At 39.5% G+C, this 23386-nt stretch overlaps 1 protein-coding gene across 2 annotated transcripts in view; it reads left to right on the plus strand.

Moving 5' to 3' along the window:
• Window positions 1-23386, plus strand: part of GLRA3 (glycine receptor alpha 3) — a 185273-nt gene that overhangs the window by 91340 nt on the left and 70547 nt on the right. For both annotated transcript variants that reach the window (XM_004610392.3, XM_012933167.2), the window contains exon 5: window positions 11842-11924. In XM_004610392.3, the coding sequence (XP_004610449.3) occupies window positions 11842-11924 (83 nt within the window). The remainder of the gene's footprint in view (window positions 1-11841; window positions 11925-23386) is intronic.

Here is a 23386-nt window from a genome sequence, read left to right on the forward strand (position 1 = left end):
TTGGAGGCAAGATGGTACCAACACTGCCTGAACCCCTCGTGCTCTACTGAACCCAGCTCACCATCTCGACTTAGACAACACACAACTTAGTATGCCAGGCATGAAACTCTGCATGTGATCCTTGCTGAAACTCTACACGTGATTCCTGATGGACATTGCCAACTATTTTTCAAGATTCGGACAGAATGACATCAGCAAGGCATGGAGAAAATGCAGCGGCAGCCCAGCGTCATCGCCTGCCCTGGGCAGGCTGAATTGCAGCACAGTCTCATGGAGAGCCATGGCAGCGGTGCATTCAGTGGCTCGTCCACTGTGGGGTCCTGTCAGCCAATGACCAAGTGACCTGTGACTCGGCAAAGGTGTTCAATGTGGCACAGACCCTCCATGATAGGGTCCTGCTCTGCCAGCTGCTCAACAACCTCTGGGCACACACCATCAACCTCAAGGAGAGCAACTTGAGGCTGCAGAGGTCCCAGGTGCTGCCCAGAGACGCAGGCAGGTGAGTGTTTGTCAGTGTGCAGATCGTTACAACATGCCAGTCAACCAAAAGCTTACATTCGGTAGGCTGGGAACACATGAAAAGGCAATTAGAGACCGCCGAGATGTGATCCCAGGGGCCGCACGCATGTGCGGCCTCTCCGCAGCTGCACAATTGTGAATCCAGACCCAGCAAAACCTCTTTCGGCATGGGCAACTCCTCGCAGAATGTCTCCAGCCTGAGAACTAAGCCTCGGCCCCATGCCCGCCCAGGAGGGGAAAGGTATTTCTCTCTCTCGCCTCTTTCTCTCCGGGGATGAAGGGCGCGGTGGCCGCCATATTTAGACGACCACAGATTGGGTTTTCAAGCCTGCAATTATCTAATATCTGGAAGAAATCTCCCTGGACTTCTTGTTAAAGTACAGAAATTCAAAACCGCGCATCCGCCGTAGCGGCCGCGTGACCTTATTTGTCTTCACAGTAGGTCTGAATCTAGTGGGGTACTCCTAACAACAATAGTGAGGTTTGTGTTGAAATATTGAATGTAACCAAAGTAAACAGAATGTAAAATGAAAGTTATCAGTTACAAGGTAGGGGGTGGGGGGGCGGGATGGGAGGTGTACTGTGTGGGTTTTTTTTTTTTTTGGTGGTGGTATATGGGCACTGGTGAAGGGATGGTTGTTTCAGCATTGTATAACTGAAACCTAAGCCTGAAAGCATTGTAATCTTCCACACGGTGATTTAATAAAATAAAATTTTAATAAAAAAAGAAAAAGAAAAGGCAATTAGAGGCTGCCCTAAAAGCCTCTGTCCCTCTCAGAGCCCAGCAAGCTACTGAGAGTATCCCGCCTGCATGGCAGAGCCTGGCAAGCTACCCATGGCGCACTCAATATGCCAACAACAAGGACAGTCCTCATTTCTCTGATCCTGAATGAGCCTCCAATACGTCATTGGGCTACACTAGCATGCGACAGGGACAAATGGAAACGTTACTGGCGACCACTCGGCCAATCAATGAACAACGGGATGACAGTGATACAGTGACAATGATTATTTACATATGTGAAATCATCTTTATTTGCTTGAAATGAAAACCAGTGTCAAGATCAATAATTCTTCTCATGTACAGTTTTATTTGCCAACATTTTGTTAAGGATTTTTATATCTAAGCTTATCAGTATATCAGTCTATAATTTTCTTTTTGGTGTAGCATCCTTGTCTTATTTTGAGATAAGGCTAATGAATTTGGGGAGTTTTCTTCCTCTTACTGAATTTTGGAATAATTTGAAAGGAAGTTTGTTGTTTTAAAGTGTGGTAAAATTTACTGGTGAAAGTAACTGACCCTGGGACTTTGTTCCTGTTTAACTTTAGTTCCTGTTTAATTTAGAGATTTGTGATTTGTCCATATTTTTCTGAAACCAGTCTTTGAAAGTTTTCAGATTCTAAATCTTTGTTACATTTTTTAAGTTTTCCCAGTTTATTTACATATATTTAATCAAATATTCATAGCACTGTCACTATCACTGTCATGTCACTGTCATCCTGTTGCCCATCGATTTGCTCGAGCAGGCACCAGTTACATCTCCATCATGAGACTTGTTTGTTATTGTTTTGGGCATGTTGAATATGCCACGGGTAGCTTGCCAGGCTCTGCCATGAACATAGACACAAAATAATAATTCAATCATAAGTATTTTGTTGTTGTTATGTGATTTTGTGTGCATTGGGAGGCGGGGGAGAGCTTCAGGAATCACTCCTGTTGCTGCTCAGGGGACCAGATGGGTTGCTGAAGACTAAACCCAGATCAATTCCCTGATTATGCACCATCTAAACAGCACATAGCCAACTGTATTTCTATAGCAGAACATTGATTATTGTTGGAAAGTTAAATGCATCTGGAGTTTAGTTCAAGGGGAAAAATTGTTACTTTTTTTCTTGTAGGAAATTAATAGACAATTACAAAAGAAAGAAAAAATCAAGCATTATATTGTATATTTTAGTATCTTAATGTAAATAGTAGATAAAGACTTTTTTTTTAAGATTATTTCTGAGGAACTAGACCTGGTAGTTCAGAAAAAGTCACTATATTTTATATAGCTTAAAATAACTGTTCGAACTGTTGAGTGAATGAATGCCAATGTTTTAAAGCAAAGTTCTTTTATAAGTGGGGGTCTTAGAAACAAACATGATCCCTTATTTTCACTTTTGCAATTTTATCCAATTCCACTTGTAAAGTTGGTCTTTACTGATTTTATAGAGAGAGAAGTGAAGACATAAGACTCCTAAATCAGAAGCGGAGGGAATTTATTACTAACTGCAATCAAGCAACATGCACGTCAGCATATTTCTTTTAATTCTCCCTTGTGCTCAAGACTAATTGAAACACTGCATTGGGCCCAGGTGGAGATGACACACATTGTGGGTTTATGTCACATGTGTGAAGCACTGAATTTTTTCTCATAAAGTAAGTTTCTTAGTTCAGAAGAACGATGATACCTCATCTCTCAAAAAGTAGCAGGTTGGGCTGTAGCGATAGTACAGTGATAGGCCGTTTGCCTTGCAGGCAGCCAACAAGGGTCCAATTCCCAGCAGCCCATATGGTCCCTCAAGCACCTCCAGGAGTAACTCCTGAGTGCAATGCCAGGAGTAACCCCTGTGCATCACCGGGTGTGACCCAAAAACCCCCAAAAAAGTAGCAGTTGCATAAAAAGTCTTGAAATATGATTTGGGGTCAAGAATATTCTGGACCATAGAACTAAGTTAGAGGACTAAGAACTGGGACTGGAGCGATAGCACAGTGGGTAGGGCATTTGTCTCGCATGTGGCCAATCGGGGTTCGATTCCCAGCTTCTCATATGGTCCCCTAAGCACCGTCAGGAGTAATTCCTGAGTGTATGAATCAGGAGTAACCCCTGTGCATCGCTGGGTGTGACCCAAAAAGAAAAAAAAAAGAGGACTAAGGACAACCAAGCAAAAATGAAACTAGAATAGCTCTCTCTCTCTCTCTACCCAGACAGATCTAGGCTCCACAATTTACAAGCTGTGAGCTGGGACAAGTATCTGTACTTGTAAAGGGCTCATTTTTCCCATCTGCATGAGAGTGAAAGCATTAATGAACTCATCTACATTAATGTTTGCAAGATGCCAGGGTAATGTCAAGCATACAATAGGAATAATTTATCTCAAAAATTACTATTTTTGAAAATAAAAGAAAAACTAAATAATAGTGTAATTTCCGGTACTTTGGGAATCCATGAATTAGCACTATGGATAATTGCAAGTTCATAATTCATCAAACCCTTTTGTCATTTGTGAAACGATAAATATTGGAGGCACATAATAGGTACATGAATACTATATCCTACTAATTTTCTAGTACATCCAAATGTATCGATTATATTATCCTTGTATTATATATTAAAAATAAAAAAGAGGACCTTTCATATTAAAAATGCCATGCCCTCTATTTTTCAAAGATTTAAGAATTCAATTTTTTAAAATAATTTAATTTTATTTTAATATAATTACTTTTTCTTTGAAATCTAATTTTAAAAATTTCTGCATGACAATTTTTAATATGAAAAATATTGATTTTTAAATGTAAAAGAAAAACTTTTCAATATGTAATTTCTAAGAAGCTGTTTTTTTTCAAGAGAACTCAATTTACAATGTCATAAATAAGTTATAAGGAGAATTTTGCTTGTTTACTATTATAAATATTTTTCTGAGGAAGTCTAATACTTACTTTAGTTTGTTAAGGGGATCATCAATAATAATGAAACAACTGGTGATGGGTCTTCAAACTTAGTGGCTGACTAAAATTGGATGACAACAGAACCCTAAATTAGCATTAGGACTTAGTTACTATCTCCATTTTTTGTCATTCATCAATGTAATATCTGCTAAGAGTCATGCACTCTATATACAAACATTACAATAAAATGCCAAATAAGAAAATATATCAAATCCATGGAATAATTCTTTATATTTTCTAAAGTTTATATTTATTTGATTTCTTTTTCTTCCAAAATTTTATTTTATTAAAGCATCTTGAATTATAAAGTTATTCAGAGTTGGGTTTTTGACAGTGTTGCCACACCAATCACACTACCAGTGACAACTTCTTTCCACCGCTCTTCTCAGATTTCCTGTCCTACCCACCCACCCCATCCCCAGCCTGGCATCTTGAAAACCACCCTTTGAATTTGGTTATTAAAGTTTGGCTCTTGCGATTCAGTGTTCTTAACTCTGTGGTTTGGATATTTAGCTCTTAATGCTTAACACCATCAATGTACTTGGTCCCCTAATCACCCCTCCACTCCCCACCCCCCCTTTTGCTTCTCATCTATTTCTTCTTCCATTCCCCTTCACTCTATTTCTTCCCTTTTCCTCCCTATACTCAGGAACCAAGTGTTATCCAGGCACCGCCCCCCCCCCCCACCAATTTATTTCTTCATTCCCTTACTCTAAATACCACATGCAAGTGATAGCCTCCTGTTTGTCCTTTTCTTCTGGCTTACTTCATTTAACATGATAACTTCCAGTTGCATCTATGTTGCAGAAAATTGCCTGATTTCATCATTCCCTACAGCTAAGTAATATCCTATTGTGTATATATACCACAGCTTTGTGATCCACTAATCTGTTGTTACAAATCTAGGTGGATTCCAAATCTTAACTATAGGAAGAGTGGCGCAGTGAATGGTAATGTGTGCATACTTCCTTTTGAATGAATGTTTTTATGTACAGGGGTAAGTATCCTGAAGCAGAATTGCTGGGCTGTAGTGTAGTTCAATTTCTTTTTTAATTTTTTAAATTTTATTGAATCACCGTGAAAGAGTTACAAGCTTTAATGCTTTTATGTTTGGGTTACAATATCACAATGATCAAACACCCATCCCTCCACCAGTGCACATTCCCCACCACCAATATCCCGGGCATACCCCCCTTTCCCACCCTCCCCCTGCCTCTAAGGCAGACAATATTCCCCATACTTTCTCTCTACTTTTGGGCATTCTAGCTTGCAACACAGACACTGAGAAGCCATCATGTTTGGTCCATTATCTACTTTCAGCATGCATCTCCCATCCCAACTGGTTCCTCCAGCCATCATTTTCTTATTCATCAGAGAAATGCAAATCAAAACAACAGTGAGATATCATCTCACACCACAGAGACTGGCACACATTCAAAAGAACAAAAGAAACCAATGCTGGCGTGGATTTGGGGAAAAAGGGATGCTCCTTCACTGTTGGTGGGAATGCCAACTGGTCCAGTCTTTCTGGAAAACAATATGAACAGTCCTTCAAAAACTAGAAATTGAGCTTCCATATGACCCCGCAATACCACTTCTGGGAGTGTAGTTCAATTTTAAGTTTACCAAGAGCTCTCCATAGTTTTTTTCCATAGTTTTTTGAACCAGACTACATTCTTGACAGCAGTGGAAGAGAGTTCCATTTTCATCACGGCCTCACCAACACATAATTGTTCTCATTTGTTTTGTTACATGTCATTCTCACTAGTGTGAGATGGTATCTCATTGTCATCCTGCTTTGGATTTTCCTAATAACAAGAGATGGTAAGCAGTTTTTCATGTCCTTCTTGAACCTCTGATGGTCTTCCTCAGAGAAATTCTTGTTCATTTCCTCTCCCCATTTCTTGATAGGTTTTTGAGATTTTGTTGCTGATCTTTGTGAGCATTTTAGAGATACTGGATATCAAGCCTTTATCTGATGTATGGACTACATATATTTTCTCCCATCAGTTAGCTATCTTTGTGTTTTAGCCCATGTTTATTTTGAAGTGGAGAAACTCTTTAATTTCATGCAGTCTCATTTGTCTATTTTTTATTCTGTTACCTTTGCTACTGGCATCGTTACACTGAAGATACCTTTGAGGTCCAGAGTTTGGAATTTTCTGCCTATATTTTCCTCAGTGCATTTGCCAAAACCATACTGAAAAATAAGAAACTTGTGAGAAACAATTGTATGTCATTACCTAACTTGAAACTATACCTTAAAACAATAGTGATCAAAACAGTATGATATTCATATAAGGACAGACTCTTGGACCAATGGTTCAGTCTATAATATCCAATCCCCACATACATGGTCTGCTAATTTTTGACAAATGTGACAAGAGCATGAAATGGAGTAAAGATAGCCTCTTCAACAAATGGTACTGGAAAATCGGAGTAAGCAGGTGCAAAGGTAAAAAAGGGATCCACATTTCATTTCTTTTATAAGAATTATTCATCTTTTATTTTAAACATTTTTGAGAGACAACTTATAGCTGATTCAGTCTGAAATATTAATTTCTCATTTATAGAATAGAATTTAAGCATATTTATATTTAAGCATAAATTATAATAAATTGCATTTATCATTTAAAGTTCCAAATAATAAACATAACTAATTTTATTAAAGTATTCCAGTGATGAACTGGAGTGATTAGCACAGTGGGTAGGGTATTTGCCTTGCACGCGGCCAACCCGGGTTCAGTTCCTCTGTCCCTCTCAGAGAGCTTGTCAAGCTACTGAGAGTATTTCACCCACATAGCAGAGCCTGGCAGGCTAACTGTGGCGTATTTGATATGCCAAAAACAGTAACAAGTCTCCCAATGGAGACATTACTGGTGCCCGTTCGAGCAAATCGATGAACAATGGGATAACAGTGCTATAGTGCTACATTCCAGTGATACTGCAAAGATATTTAAAGGCACATAAATATAACTTTTTACATTGCATTTTTACATTACAGACAATATTTTAAAGCTGACCATTAAGAAGCAGTTGTCTTTTTTTACAATAAATTTTAAATTTTGAGAACTAATAAAAAAGATCATTTTAATAATAAAATCACCTAGGGTTAAGATGAAGTCATAAAACATTCTTAAACGCAGCAGTTCATAGCTGAGATAGACACCATGCTATAGTAATATTTGTTCAAAATCTGGGCATACTTAATTTCTTTGTGAAGTCATTTTTTGGTCATAGATTATAGACATCTTTATAGATATTACAACTTCATTTCGCCAAGAGATTTTTAAGGGAAAATTTAAAAAATAACTGCATATCCTGTTTATATGCTTTGACTCAGAAAGAGAACTGAGTGTCCTCTCTTACACAAGAAGAGATTCATTTCCAAAACAGTAGAATGTGATTAATCAGATCTTGATTTGGTTATCCTTTGATGTGATCAGGACCTATTTTTAATTTATATGCAATATTTTGAAAAATAAATTCGGAATCCTCCCTGGCAAGTTGGCACATTTTTTCCTGTCACATGCTGTTAAAAAAAATCAACTGTAAGATAGCTTAAAGATGAGAAAACTAGTAAATAAATACTTTTAAGGATATGATTTATGACAGTAGTTCTACAAGCTATTTTTTCTTTGCCAAAGAATTCCTTTCAAGTGCCTTTTCTTTTGAGAATTATGTAATCTCTCTCAGTTTATGCCAGAAAAATAGCCAGGATATGAATTTGACATCCCATGCATGGGGGATACTGGAAAAGATTTTAAAAATTCTATTTACTTCCTTACAAAAGGTCACAGAATTAATTCTCTGAGCCAATATTTAAAACCTGCTGAGCAAAAAAGATTCGTATGTTTGTAGAATTAATGTGTGCATGTTCAAAATGTACTATGTGTGCTCGTGTAATATCCACTTTGACAAGACAGAGAACATTGTGTCCACCTTATTTTACAATGGACTTTTTTGAGAGACAACTTGGCAAATGTACAAGGTCATATTTGTAGAATACTACTTGTAGGATCTCCTGCCTGGCTCTGATGGGGAAAAAAATGTTTCTGAAGAATGAACTCTGACTTATTGTAGTGTTTTATGGACTCTGACTTGAATGAATTGTGAGCGGATCCTCCTGTTATTCTTAAAAATTTATCCTCTTCACATCCATGTTTGTCTCTTGAATTAAGTTAATGGAAGTAATTCACCAAAGGCAATAACTGTATTGTCCTGCCCGCACCAGATACAGAACCTGGCAAGCTACCTGAGGCATATTCGATATGCCAAAAACAATAACAACAAGTCTCACAATGGAAACATTACTGGTGCCTGCTTGAGTAAATCAATGAACAATGGGACAACAGCGCTACAGTACAATATTGTTAAATATATTAATATTTAACATAATACTAATATTTGAGATGACAAAAATGAAATGGAGTGAGGTGAATTAATTTGAAACCAAGTGAATAAATCTGGTGACCAAGTTTAGGTAAATAAGTCCACTTACAGTGTTGAAAAAGATACTAAATTTCAAAGGCAATGAGAGTGGTTAGGAAGTAATTCTGTTTGAGTAAAGTTAAGTTCCTTCCTATCTAAGTATGTTTTCTCAGATCCAGGGGCAACAAATTCTTGGCAACCCAAAGAAGGTATTGCTTCCAGTTAAAAAAATTAAAATAAGGTGGCTGGAGCGATAGCACAGTGGGTAGGGCACTTGCCTTGCACGAAGCCAACACAAGTTCGATTCCCAGCATCCCCTTAGCACCACCAGGAGTAATTCCTGAGTGCAGAGCCAGGAGTCCTGTACTAACATACGCCTCGAAAGAATCCGAAGTTCTGACTTCCATTGACGATCAAGAATCAGGGACACTATCACATTTGCCAAGGCTTCAAAAATCAGATGGGCCGAACATGTAATGAGATTTAGAGATGACCACTGGACTAGTGCTGTTACCGACTGGATTCCATGGGATGTCAAAAGACTGTGTGGCCACCCACCTAAGAGATGGTCAGACTTCTTTGTCAAAACCCTGAATGAACAGTTTGAGGCTTTTTGTGTTCCTGGAGCGAGCAGATACCATTGGGCTACACTAGAATGCAGCAGGGATGAATGGAGACATTACTAGTGCCCGTTTGAGCAAATTGAAGACAAGTGATACAAGTGAGAGCCAGGAGTAACCTCTCTGCATTGCTGGGTGTGACCCAAAGTGAAAAAAAATTCTTTAGAAAATAAATAAATTAATTAATTAAATTAAATAATTCAAAAGTCCAGAAAGAAGGTATGAGTAGTAAGGGGTAGTAAGGGACATGCCTTGCATGGAAGCGGGCCTGGTTTTATCTTCAGGTTCACGAGCTGGTTGACCAATGAGCACTCGGGTTCTCCAGAATATCACTTGGGTGGGCCAAAAATCAAACAAACACTCAAGAGTGATCAGTGATTTGAAACGTCCACATACCAATACTTTCTGGAATGAGGTGGTAAGGCAGGGTTGGACCTATGATGGTTATCATTCATTTATTTCTCCATTATCTGAAACAAAGTAAGAGTTTGTTTGGTTGCATGACTCTTTCATGTATAATCTATAAGTACACAAATAAATCACTATCACTATCACTATCATCCCGTTGATCCTCAATTTGCGCGAGCGGGCCCAATAATGTCTCCATTTGTTCTAGCCCTGAGATTTTAGCAGCCTCTCTTTACTCATACTTCCCAAAGGTGCTGGTGCCACATTAGAGGCTCTGTCAGAGTAAGGAGAATGAGATCCATCATTGTTACTGTATTTGGCATATGAATATGCCACAAGGAGCTTGCCAGGCTCCCCTAGTGGACAGGAAAACTCTCCGTAGCTTGTCAGTTTCTCTGAGAGGGAGAACTAGGCTATAAGATGTTTGAGGCTGTGCGCTTACAGGAGCTTGGTTTTATAGTGTCTGGATGTTGGCCGTTGATGGGATTACAGGGCTCCAGGGGCAGTTTCTGGGTGTGACCATTTAGCTACTGGAAAATGGGGGATCTGGGTGGAAGAGACCCAGTCCTGATCTGAGCAGGCTTGGAGGCCTCAGCCCCAGGTCCCGCACACCTGGGTTCCTCTGCCAGTTCCTTCATGTGTGAGGCTCATCCGGACATGTGGAGAGGGGCCTTGATCATGGCTGTGTCTGGGTTCCTGAAGTCTTTGGCTGTGGGGGTTCTGCTCAGGGCTGGGAGGGACACTCAACCCACCCCCTCCATGGGGCCCCAGTGAAGATAGTCAGGCAGACGCAGGGGCAAGAGACTCTGCAGAAGACAAAGCAACATGCTCTATTTGAAACACCAAACCTGAAAGTGCTCTGAGATTGTTCTGTATCCTCTAGCTTTCAGGAGTGCCTTCATGCCATAGTGTGTATGAATATTAAACTGTGGCTACAAAGGCATACACATTCTGTGCCCAATGAGGAATAGCTAACAGAAGCACACTGTACATGATATGAATAGTAGAAAAGTAAAATAGCGGATACTTTCCTAAAATATCAGCTCTGGCACAATCATATCCCAGAAACCACCAAATTGTTGTATTTTTTTATTTAAAGCAATATATATACACACATATATAAGTGTAGGATAAAGGTGATGGGAGTGCCTCGAGTACACAAATAAATAAGCTTGAATATTTTAATATATAATTTTCTTTCCCATGCAAATAGATTTTAGATTTATGTATAATCCTACCTGCAGCTGTTTTATGGTATACAACATACCAAAACTAAAACAAATTTTATTTGAGTAGATATCTTCACTAGCAAGATAAAATTGCTTTCCAATTGTACCCTACTCATCATCATCATCATCATCATCATCATCATCATCATCATCATCCCGTTGATTGTCAAATTTCTCGAGCGGTCTCAGTAACGTCTCCATTGGTCCTAGCCCTGAGATTCTAGAAGCCTCTTTCTACTCGTCCTTCCCAATGATGCCTCATTGGAGGCTCTCTCAGGGTCAAGGGAATGAGACCCAGCTTGTTACTGGTTTTGGCATATGAATACACCACAGGGAGCTTGCAAGGCTCTCCCATGTGGGCAGGAAACTCTCGGTAGCTTGCAGTTTCTCCCAGAGGGAGAACTAAGCTATAAGATATCACGCAGCTGCAAAGCGGCTGGGAGCTTCTTGGCGATTGCTTTTAAGTCTCTGGATGTTGGCCGTTGATGGGATTGCACGGTGCAGGGGGCAGTCCCTGGGTGTGACTGGCTAGCCACTGGAAAATAGGAAATCTGGGCGGAAAAGGCCCAGTCCCGATCAGAGCAGGCTTGGAGGTCTCAGCCCCAGGTCCAACACACCTGGGTTCCTCTGCTGGTACCTTCATGCGTGAGGCTCGTCCAAACGTGTGGAGAGGGGCCTTGAGCATGGCTGTGGCTAGGCTCTGGAGTCTTTGGCTGCCGGGAGCTCTCCTCGGGGCCAGGAGGGAAGCTGGAGCCCATCCCCTCTGAGGGGACCTAGGGAAGACAGCCAGGCACGCGGACAAGAGACTCTCTGATATTACACTACTGATACTAATTATAAATTTGCTTGAAATAACAGATATCAAAAATCACAAATTTCAATAGCACAAATGTAATGTTAATTACCTTAAATTGTTTTTCAGATTGACATTAACACTTTCCTGTCCAATGGATCTCAAGAATTTTCCAATGGATGTACAAACATGTATAATGCAACTTGAAAGCTGTAAGTGCAACTCGTGTTTTCTTGAACATTTAAAAAAATATGGTAGATAGTAAATCTGAATTGTCAAGATGATTTAATTGTAATAACTTTGCTCAAATTTCAGATCTTGCTAAGTAGGCATGTTCCCTTTCACCCCACAGTGAAAGTAATGATGCTCATCAGGTACTCTGCCCACCCTACAGACAAATAACAGTGAATTGACAGGGTTTTTTAGTCATCAGAATAATAATATTTCTGTACAAATTATCAAAAGTAAAAAAAAATAATGATCATTAAAAGTAACTACTTTTAATGTACTTAAAGGTATATGTCATATGTACATACATATATGTATACATATACATATATGTATATATCGTTCCTGATGTGCACAGCAAAGACAGTATTGTCCCCAGGTTTTCATATGAAAAGTTGGTCATCTTGACTGACTGAGCTTTTGTGTTCCAACTCATGACTGATTAGCAACTAACATTCTGGTTCTGCCATTCTTATTCCAAAACATGTTACCCTCAGTTAATATTTATTTGCAGTACACTATGCTGATTATGATATGTTTGTTCTTCCACCCAAAAAGACATCTCAGGTCGAGCTACAGTACAGCGGATTGGGCATATACTTTGCACACAGGTCATCCAAGTTCGACCCCTGGCATCCCATATGGTTCCCCTGAGCACTGCCAGGAGTAATCCCTGAGAACAGAGCCAGGAGGAACCCTGGACATCGGCAACTGTGATGCAAGAAGCCAAAAAAAAAAAATAGAAAAAAAAGACATCTCTCACATTTTTGCAAAGATTTATCTACACTTACTTAAAGGCTTTCCTTTTTTTTTTCAAAGCAAAACATATGCCTCACTGATTAAGGGTAGCATTCTGTGTCTCTGAACCTAGCTATATGATCAGACCCACATTTTTTTTTGCAGTGTTGAATGCCATACCCACCTCTTCTCAAAAAAATCAATCTTGTGGCACTTCCTGTACTAGAGCTGGAGCAAAACAAGATTCCCAGAGAACACAATTGGTCAATCCCGGGGCTGGGGTTGTAGTGTGGCGGAGTGGTCACTAGATGGCGCGCCCACTTCGTGGGGGAATCCGCCATCCCTCTCAATTTAATTTCTCTTTTATGAGTCCCAACAACCTAATACTAACTTTTTTTTGATAAGTTTTAAATGCATTCGTTTTATAAGTGGTTCTTAAATATTAAATGCATGTATGCATTTGTTAATAAAGTAAAGAAATGAACATAATGCAATTTTGTGTTGAGAAAATCAGTGATAGTACTGAGTAGGTTGACAGAAGTTTCTCAGCAGTGGGGATATTTAGCTACAGGCTTTGAATGCATTTTGAGTTCAGGCTGACTCTATATGTTGGTTGCAAATTGTGGTACTTGGGAGAACATCATGAAAAATATAACGTATATAAAGTAGTTTTAGGCAGGTACACTGGGTGTCCTAGTTTCTAAACTAGTAATACTAAATGTTTGTTAGTCAAGAGCTGGAGGTGAACTGTTTAAACAGTAGAGATTTAGGAGTAAAAGAGGACAGAAGAGCTATGGCAGATATACACAATGGAACACTAAGCAGTGGAAAGTAAAGATGAGGTCTTGTCTCTACAAGAAACAGAAGCACCTGAAGCTAGACAACATGGATAAAACTAATATGTTAAGGGAAAAAAGTGAGTGAGTGAGAGAGAGACAGAGAGAGAGAGAAAGAGAGAGAGAGAGAGAAGAAAGAAATTTAACTGTAAGTTCAAAATACCCAAAAGATCATTAAATATTAAAATTCAAAAACTTTCACATGATTTTTTATTACATAAAAATTTATATTCTACCCCACTTTATCCTAAAATCAAAGTGTTAGGGCATGGATCCAAATCTCCCTTACCGACAAAGAGTCCAGAGACTGCAAACAGCAAGCAGGGTTTATTGTAAGACTGGCTAGCCAGGGTCCAGCCGCCTAAGCGGACACGCAGGTCCAGGAGGTTGGGCAAGACCCTGAGCTTCTCCAAAGGAGATCTTATATAGGCCTTCCCCGGCCGTTACAGCAGAGCCCGCGTATTTCAAAGCCAATAGATTTGTAATATTACAAACTTTCTTAACCAATCCATTTAAAAGGACATCACTCTTTAGCCTATGATTTTAGAGATCAGTATTCGCGCCAATATTCAGGAATGTCCCAGTTCTGGGGGCAGTCCTTGTGACATGGGTCTTGTGATATCGGCCTTGTGATATGCATCTGGTTAACTGGTCTGACCACCACACTTTTTGCAACCCAGGGTGCCTGGTTCCAAATTCCTTGCTCAGGGACAGATAGACAAGTTATTTTACAATGCAGGTTCCTGTAAAAAGAATCTGAAGAAAGCTAAATAGATTCCTGTGACCTGTCTTGGAATTCCTGGGCCAGTCCTTCACACAAAGTTCGCCTTCCCTTAATAATGCAAGATGTAGTAAACTCATTTGAATAATTAATCTTATAACAAATAAATTTCCTTCAGTATAAAAGGTTATATAACTGTGTTAAATATAATTTTACTTAGATTGTCAGACAATTAGAATGTATATATATATTTTTTAATTTGAGAGGAGGAAGGCGAATTTAAGCCACAGCTGGCTATGCTCAGAGATCACTCCTCATGGTGCTGGGGATTGCGCTCAGCTCAGCTGCTTGCAGGTTTTCAGGCTGATGAAGGGAAAAGAACTACCAAGAGAAGCAGGCCAGGCCACACCTGGCTTCTCTCCTGGCTTACTCTTGCCTCTGTGCTCAGAGATCACTCCTGGCAGGGATTAGAGAAGCTTCTGAGGTGCCAGGGATTGAACCCAAGTTTGGTCTGTGGAAGGCAACTCCTCTACCTACTGTACAATTACTTGACCCCTAAAATAAAGTTTTACCAGTTCAGTTACACAACGCTAAGAGATGGTGAGTCACAGTTTAAAAACAGGCAGTAGAGAAGGCAAAACTTTTCTCTTCACCTTCTTAGGCTTTTCCAGTTTATTCTGAAAATTAAACTGATGCAGGGAAAATTAAGAGGAGAACTCAAACAATCTATAATTCGGGCACCCATCTCTTTAGAAACTGAAAGCTGAAAGAGGTGGCAAATTGGGGGTTATTTTATACCATTTGAACAAAGACAGGCAACTATGAAAAAGTAGAATGAATAAGGAGGCTAAAAGAAGATAAAAACACATTTTTACGAGATCTGTACAGAATCCTCTAAGCTTTGATTCCCTATTGAAGAATATTCTTTTCTGTTTAAACAAAAAAGAAAAGATGAAGATCCTCACATGGCTGCTGCTGCTGCTGGACACTTGTGTGCATTCAGTGGCCCTGAGCCGCCTCCCTGCCTTCCTGCCTCCCCACCTCCCCAGGGCCCCCCAACAGAGACACAGAGAGACAGGGAGCTGGGGAGGCTGGGGACCACAGTCAGATGGTGAAAATGGCCCCTTTAATTCAGAGTTGCTAGCATACTTATAGAACATCTGAAGGGGGTTGAGGTAAGCACAGGTGTGATGCTCATTTACATAGATAAACATTTGGCAGAGGAAATTCTTTTAGGGAGATCAACTCAAGGAGACACTCTGTCTCCCAGAGACAATTGCGTTGCTTTTATGTTTCCCTCTAATTGTATTAAGTTATCAATACTAGCAGTTGTTTGGGTAAACACAGTAAGAGACAAAGATCCAAAACTTAGTTCTCTGAGCTGAGAGCAAACAAGACTTTAAACACTTGGTTGTCTGGGCTCTGAGTGCAAGCAAGGCTTTTACCATAAATCCCAGACTAAGTCCTCAGGCCAATTCAGCTAGTCCTTCCCAACGAGGGTCCTGTCCCTAAAGTTATAACAGTTTACATGAAAACCATGAATTTATGCTTTCTAGAATGTCCCATTTCGCTGCTGGGTAGTTTTGCCACTCGCCCCTGGTCCATCCCAGTCCCATGGCGGGACCTCCCTTTGGGGTGTCAGGAACTACAGAAACTGAAGCTTGAGTCAAGTAGTTATGATCAAGTAATTATGCCCAGGGGCAGATATATTTCAGAGTCAATCAACTCCCAAATATTAGGAGCACAGTGTTAATGGTCTTTCTGTGTTGAACCAAAGAACGTTGCTCTATGGTAACATATAAAAAGGCTATAGGGGGAACAGAAAAGCAAGTACAAATATACAGCACTTCAAATACAAAGCAGTATCAATACAAGTTCAGAATTACCAGAAAGTTTTGTTTTACAAACAATCGAGATTAACATGGGGGACTGTAACAATGTGAGGGAAAGATTACAAATAAACTTTAACTAAATTAGGGATGCTAGCAAGGTTAATATAAATTCCTCTAGGAGGAAGAAAGGAGACAATATACTGATTAAGACTAAAGCACTTAGGGTTAATATCCAACACAAAGGGGAGGTTGAAGATAGACTTTGGCTAAATTAAGGATGTTAGCAAGGGCATGATAAGCTTCTCTGGGAGGAGGAAAGGGGCAATTCACTGATAAAACCTAAAGCACTTATGGTTGATATCCAACACTTTTCTTTTTTTTTTTCCTCATGTGAAACATATAGAGTACATGTTTCACATGAGAGTTTTTAATCTCCTGTTTTCAGGAATTAAAGGAGAGATTAGAATATCTTCTTCATCTGTTGTTGCTTTTCAAGTGCCTGTAACCAAAATAATCCTTCCACTAGGGTGAAATATTTGGGGGGAGCAGAATGTGCTTCAGTGCCAAGTATATGTAAAGGGCCTGGGAAATGTTGATAAATCCAATTTAATATACCTGAGGTTTGGGAAATTTAGGCCAACAGCTGAAAAGAAGAATTTGAACTGCAAATTCACTCTGAAACACTCCATAGAGAGTTTCAGAGAATAAGAAGCAATTTTTAAAAGAGAAAATCTCATAAGGAAAGCTCACAAAGTCAGACAGTTGGGTCAGTAAGAAATGTCTACATTTCGAGATTGTTGGGAGGAATTTCTAGTCAAGGGATGCATCCATGAGAAATTAAAAATCAATATTATTCTATCGCAAGAGAAGAATTCCCCACGAAGTCCATTGGATATCATTAAAAACTGTGAAAATGTGTTTTATTTTAAAAGTGATTGGAAAAAAAGATTCAATTTTTATTAGTGACAAGGATAAGCTTGATGAGGATGGTGAGGGTCAAAACCATATTCAGGGGCTGGAGTAATAGTATAGTTGGTAGGGCATTTGCCTTGCACGGGGCTGACCCAGGTTCAATTCCCAGCATCCCATATGGTTCCCTGAGCACCGCCAGGAGTGATTCCTGAGTGCAGAGTGAGGAGTCAGCCCTGAGCATCACCGGGTGTGACCCAAAAAGCCAAAAAAAAAAGACCCATAAAACAAACAAACAAAAATACCTATTCAAATGAAAAAAAAAAATAGGTACAAATCTTGAGACAAATCAATACAATTGAGAATTGAGGAAGCTGAAGAGAGGAGAGTGTTGAGACCCCACTGGAAAGCAGTGATGGGGTCTTGACATTTGTAGGAGTTTGGTACAGCAGTATAATCACAAAGGTCTGATCCGCTGTGACTTGGGCCAATCACACAAGAGACATAATGACATATGAACAGACAGCTTTATTGGCAACACATAGAAAGATAGCTGTCTCATGTATCCAAAGCAGTCATCCTATCTGCTTGGTTGCAAAAAGTTTTTCTAGGGAAAGAGAACTTAGGAGCATTTTTAGGAAACATTTTTAGAAAAGGTGGCTGACAGCCTGCTAAGAGTGAATGGTGATCAGTAAAGTCACTCAGGACTTGAAACCCTGAAGCACACTTTTGTTTTTTGGTTTTTTTTTTTAATTTTGTATTTTATTTTATTTTATTTTTTTGCCTTTTGGGTCACACCTGGTGATGCACAGGGGTTATTCCTGGCTCTGCATTCAGGAATTACTCCTGGCGGTGCTCAGGGGATCATATGGGATGCTGGGAATGGAACCAGGGTTGGTCACGTGCAAGGTTAACGCCCTGAAGCACACTTTTGATGTGACTAAAAATACAGGTTTCTGATTAAGGTGTCCATCTCCTTATCCCTTAGGACAAGAACAGGGAGACATTCTCACATTTTCAGCCCATTTTTAACCATATGGATTTTCTGGTTTCTAGTATTAAAGTCAACTTTTCATTTCTGGGCTGGCTTCAGAAGTCCAGCAAATATATAACTAACTATAATTTCAATACTCTTATAAACTCTGATGCCTCAGTAAAAGATAAATTAAAATATATAAACCAACTTTCATATCAGAACTAGATTTATCAACTGAAACTATAGTCTACACATTAATACTGAATTCAACAGAATATTAACTATGATATACTGTGTGAATCAATTGACCATATGGAATTCAGAATAAAGAAAATTGTATATTTTATTATTCTTTGTCATACCAATAAAATTTTAAAAATAGGTGAAGAAGAAAGAGTAGTGGGAAATCTCTCTTTTGCTCTAGGATGTCGGTTATTTAAGAAAAATGGACAAAAAAACACAGCATCTAAAAAGTACTTGGGTCACTGGACTTTTTTAGACAAAGAAAAGCTTGCAAGGATTATTCTGCAGAGTAATGACATAAAAGAACTTTTGTTCCTTTTTTGACCAGGACATTTTCAAAACCATTAAAAACCCAGCACGGGAAAACAGAACCTCCTGCTCCTTTTCTCGTTCTTCCTTAATTCTTTATTTAGGAAAGTGTTGACTGCCAAAAATGTTCTTTTCATATTTCATTCATTAAATATGTCCTGGTCTGTTACTTGAAACTAATTTAGCTCATAATAGAGATTGTCCAAGCTTTCAGACAACTCTAAGTAGAAACTGTTGAAGTAAAAGCTATTAAAGTCAAATTCTGCAAGATATATTTCTTAAACTCTTTCAGAGAAATTATCCACTTTTAAAAAAACACATAATAGCTTAAAATGATACTCTCAAAGAATTTAACTTAATAGAAAGCAACAAATATCTTCTCCTCAGTGAACTCTGTTATAAAGAAGGAAAACAAATTGCATTGGAAACATGGAAGAAAGACAAAAAAACCAGTTTAAAGGCAGAGGTCTTAAACATCTATGATGATCAAGTTTTATTAGATTGAATAGATGTTCAATAACAATATACCAATGGTCAGAACTATTGTTAATGACCTGGGGAGTGTACACTTACTAAAGTATCAACTGAGAAACAGTTATCAAAGGTCTGATATGCTCCACGTATATGTTAGGTGATACCAAATAAAGCCTGGAAGCCCCTACTCAGAAGGCACCAGGACTTATTATCGCCATAAATATAATAATTTCATGAAAATGATAAGAATACTGAAGGATAACATTGGATTGTCCTTTCTGCCTTGCCACAGGGAGCTTAGGTTTATTGGATTACTGCCATCACAGTACTCCCACTCCTCTGTATTTATTTGTAACTTCTTTCTTTGTACTCTGTTGACTTGCAAATATTGTTTTTCTCTTCTCTTTAAGTGATTTGCATAGTTAATTCAGAGCAATGTCCTTTTTGCAAGGGCACAGGAAGACAGTAAATAATATGCTTTTGTAATATGGGAGCTAATTGACTCTCAATGATATTTACCTCCTGGGCATCTGTTCTCTCGACTTAAGCCTCAGTTGCCCTTACTTCCTAGCACCCCAAAAGCAGGGTACCAAAGAGAGACTGGATGGACCCAGGGCAAGCGGTGAGCTATGTGCTACCCTGGCATCAAAATGGGCCTGGCCAAAGTGCCATAATGCTTAACTAGAAGTTAAGAGCTTGGTCATGGACAAATTCTGTCATGATCCAAAAAGTAATACCTAGATTCAGACACTGCTAGGGTTAGGAATGATTAATCTGGCCTGAGCACTGTAGTCTGTGGCAAGATGCTCCCAGGAGAGCTTCCCTACAAGCTTCAATGTATCTCTGACTGTGTCCATACAAAAATAACTAATATTAAGATGTTAATTAAGAAGTTAATCAAGTTATTGGACTAAAGAGAGGAGAAACACCCTAGGTGATGTTTCCACCCTTGAGCCTGATGGGCAGTCAGGAAGGGCTTTCTTAAGTTGATTTTGCTACTGGACTGGGTGCAGAGTTGGCCCAGAGTGCTGGCGGCATGGAGAGATGAGAGAGTTAGGAGATGAGAGAGAGAGAGAGAGCAGGGAGCAAAATGGAACACAGAGAGATGAGCGGGAGAGACAGGAGGAGACGAAAATGAGGGACAGTGTGAGACTAGAATGGGGGCTCGGAGATACTGGAACAGGCATGTGTGGAAAATGGAATAAATGGCAACTGATCAACCAACCGGCTTGGCCCTCATTTTCTCCTCTGTCTGCCCCATGGCCTGGGCCATCCTGGCTGGGCGAGCAGCCAGAGACCCACCGAACCCGGGCAGCAAAGGGGAGAGCCGTCAGGGCCTTCCCTTATTGCCTTGGAGATTATACAGCATACGTTTAAGTTCTGCTGTTAGCAGAAAGGAAGAAAGTGACTAGAGGAAGAATGTATTATGAATGAGTAATCAGGGGCTGGGGAGATAACTCAAGAGGCTGGAGTCCGTACGGAGTGTCTGTAAGGGCTTGAGTTTGAACATCTATTCCAATGTCCTCACTACCAGATGTTAACATGGGGGGTCCTATTGACCACCAGCACTTCTGGGTTACCAAGTGTGGCATCATCTGCAGGAGCATTGAATTCTCTGGCCCACACAATGAGGCCTACGGTTGAACATGGTGGTCATTATAAATAAAATAAAAGAACGAATAACTAATTTGGTAAAGTATAGTTTTTTCTTAATTAGCAAAGACCCACCGTCCCTTCATTCATGACATAGATTTCAAACTCAGGCTGGTGTAGGAAAAAGAAGCTGCAGAAAAAAATTAAAACAGGCTTAAAGAGCCCAGGGGAGAAATCCTATGACTGAAATTTGATGAGAAAACAGAAACAAGTATGAGTGAAGGATAACAACAACAATAAAAATTGGGAGAGATCACTTGTAAAAAACTAAGGCTCGCTGAGGGGTGCGCGCACTCGCAGGCTCTCTGGGTGGCTCTGTCTCACCACCCGCGTTCAGTGCCCCAGAACCGCTGTGTGTGCTGTTGGTCAAGGGCAGGCGGGGGAAGGGAGAAGGACAAACTGGTTGCTTGATCAGTTTATTTCATTCTCTCTCCCTGCTTCTCTCCCGGCTCTCGGTCTCTCTCTGGATCTATGGATCTGGCCCCATGGATCTGGCCCCCCAACCCACTCTTACAGCCTAGTTAAATCTCCACATAGCATGCGGGGGGTTGGGGTCTACACATAGGTGTGGTCACCATCAATAGGGTAAGGTTCCTTTCCCTTAGGGGATGCTTCTCCTAGGACTTAATTCTCTTTCAGCAGGAGGATCTACCCAAGGGCAAAGTCCCATGAATGTGTTTCTCTTCTCCTCAGCCAGCAAACATATAAGAATTCATAATATTAATCATTTTGTATGGACACAATAAGAGATGCATTAAAGCTTATGGAATTGCTCTCCTGGGGCCATCTCAACCTCAGACTACAATGCTCAGGCCAGATCAATCTTTCCTATCCCTAGCAGGGTCCTAGTCTCGTCATTACTTTTGGATCATGATGGTATTTGTCTATGATCAAGCTCTTAACTTATAGTTAAGAATTAGGCACTTTGGCCAGGCCCATCTCGATGCCAGGGTAGCACATAACTCACCGCTTGCCTGGATCCTTCCCGTCCCTTGTCGGGACCCTGCTTTTGGGGTGCTAGGAACTGAGGGCAACTGAGGCTTTAGTGGAGAAAGTAGATGCCCAGGAGGGAATAATATTCGAGGCCAATTAATTCCCAAGTTATAAAAACATGATATTGTCTTCTTGTGTCTATACAAAACAGACATAGCTTTAAAGTAAATTATTCAAAAGGCACAAAAAGAGGAGAAAGGCAATATTAACTTATATAATATAAATTCAGTATCCTAGGATGGTCCGACCTTACAAATTAGCAGAGTCAGATTAAGGGAAAGCCGTGGATTAACTCTTTGGGGAAGAGAGCATGGAGAAGTGATTATAGCTAAACAAAGGGATGGGAGAGATTCGGCAACACCTTGATGGGTGTGACTGGGGTAAGCCTAAACTCCGGGAAAACCGGGACAAGCTACTTGTGGCAAGGAGGGAAAGGACAAGTAATGTCATCCTACAATCACTTTTAAACCAGAACCAAACATATTGATCTGTGGCATTTGGTACGGAAAAAAATGAATACAAACAAGCAACAACAACAACAACAACAACAAAGATATAGGAAGTGCAATAAAACACAAATAGGGGTACCTCTGTATTAAAACAATTAATGTACGCAAAAGAGTAAAATTCATATAGAAAAGAAAAGATTTTTAAGATATTAATGATTACTGCAAGTACTTAAAAATAAGGATAAAAAGATTGGCAAATTCATACTAGAGTGAGTCTAAAGAAATTCAAGACAATAATTTTAATATCAGGAAAAATAGATGATGGAAAAATAGATGATAAAAAATATCATGAAGCAAGCATTTGGGTAACATCTTGGTAAGAATAAAAGCTGTGAAAAGGTGCCTCATCATTTCCAGTATAAAGCAAGATCAGTAGAACTGTAAAGTTACAAAGTAGATAAATTAATAATTTACTTGAAATTACAGGCATGGATGTTTGAATCATACATAAGTGATTTATATAGAATGTGAAAAACATCATAGTTTTTTGTTTGTTTGTTTTTTCTTCTTTGGGTCACACCTGGCAATGCTCAGGGGTTACTCCTGGCTTTGCACTCAGGAATTACTCCTGGCAGTCCTCAGGGGACCATATGGAATGCTAGGAATCGAACCCTGGTTGGCCACATGCAAGGCAAACGCCCTACCCATTATGCTATTGCTCCAGTCCTGTTTTATGTTTTTAGCCTACAAGAGTAGTTGCGAAACATCTGTAGTAACCCATAAAGAGAGCTTCAATACATTTCTGAGAATCAGGACCACATACAATGGAATATGGACTGAAGTGTACAATAATCAATAACAAAACTGAATAAAGGCTAAAGTGTACAATAATCAATGACAAAATTACTATGCTTTGCTACATAGGAATATAAATTATAAATTGCTATGCAATTGTAGATCTGAAAACCAAAAGCATATTCAAAATGACTCCTCAGAGAAGAAATAAAGGTCAATTTGCACAAAAGACATTAAGAGTACTGTGTATGAGATGATGCTGGTAAAGCAGTTTTCATACTAAAAGCTGTTGAGATAAGCACTCTCCTCAAGAAATTCTGAAAGGTTGGTACTTCAAAGGATCACAGAATAAAACAAACAAGGTACAGAATCCTGTGCACACTCCTGAGAGACTTCTCAAGGAAAAACTTCATTAGATTGCATATGAAAAGATAGAATGAAGAGATAACAACCTTGGTAGTTTCAGTGATTAAAAACAATACAACAGCAGACTTCTCTCTAGTTATCTGGCTTTAGAT

Source organism: Sorex araneus, chromosome 1 (genome assembly GCF_027595985.1).
Source record: "Sorex araneus isolate mSorAra2 chromosome 1, mSorAra2.pri, whole genome shotgun sequence".
NCBI lineage: Eukaryota > Metazoa > Chordata > Mammalia > Eulipotyphla > Soricidae > Sorex > Sorex araneus.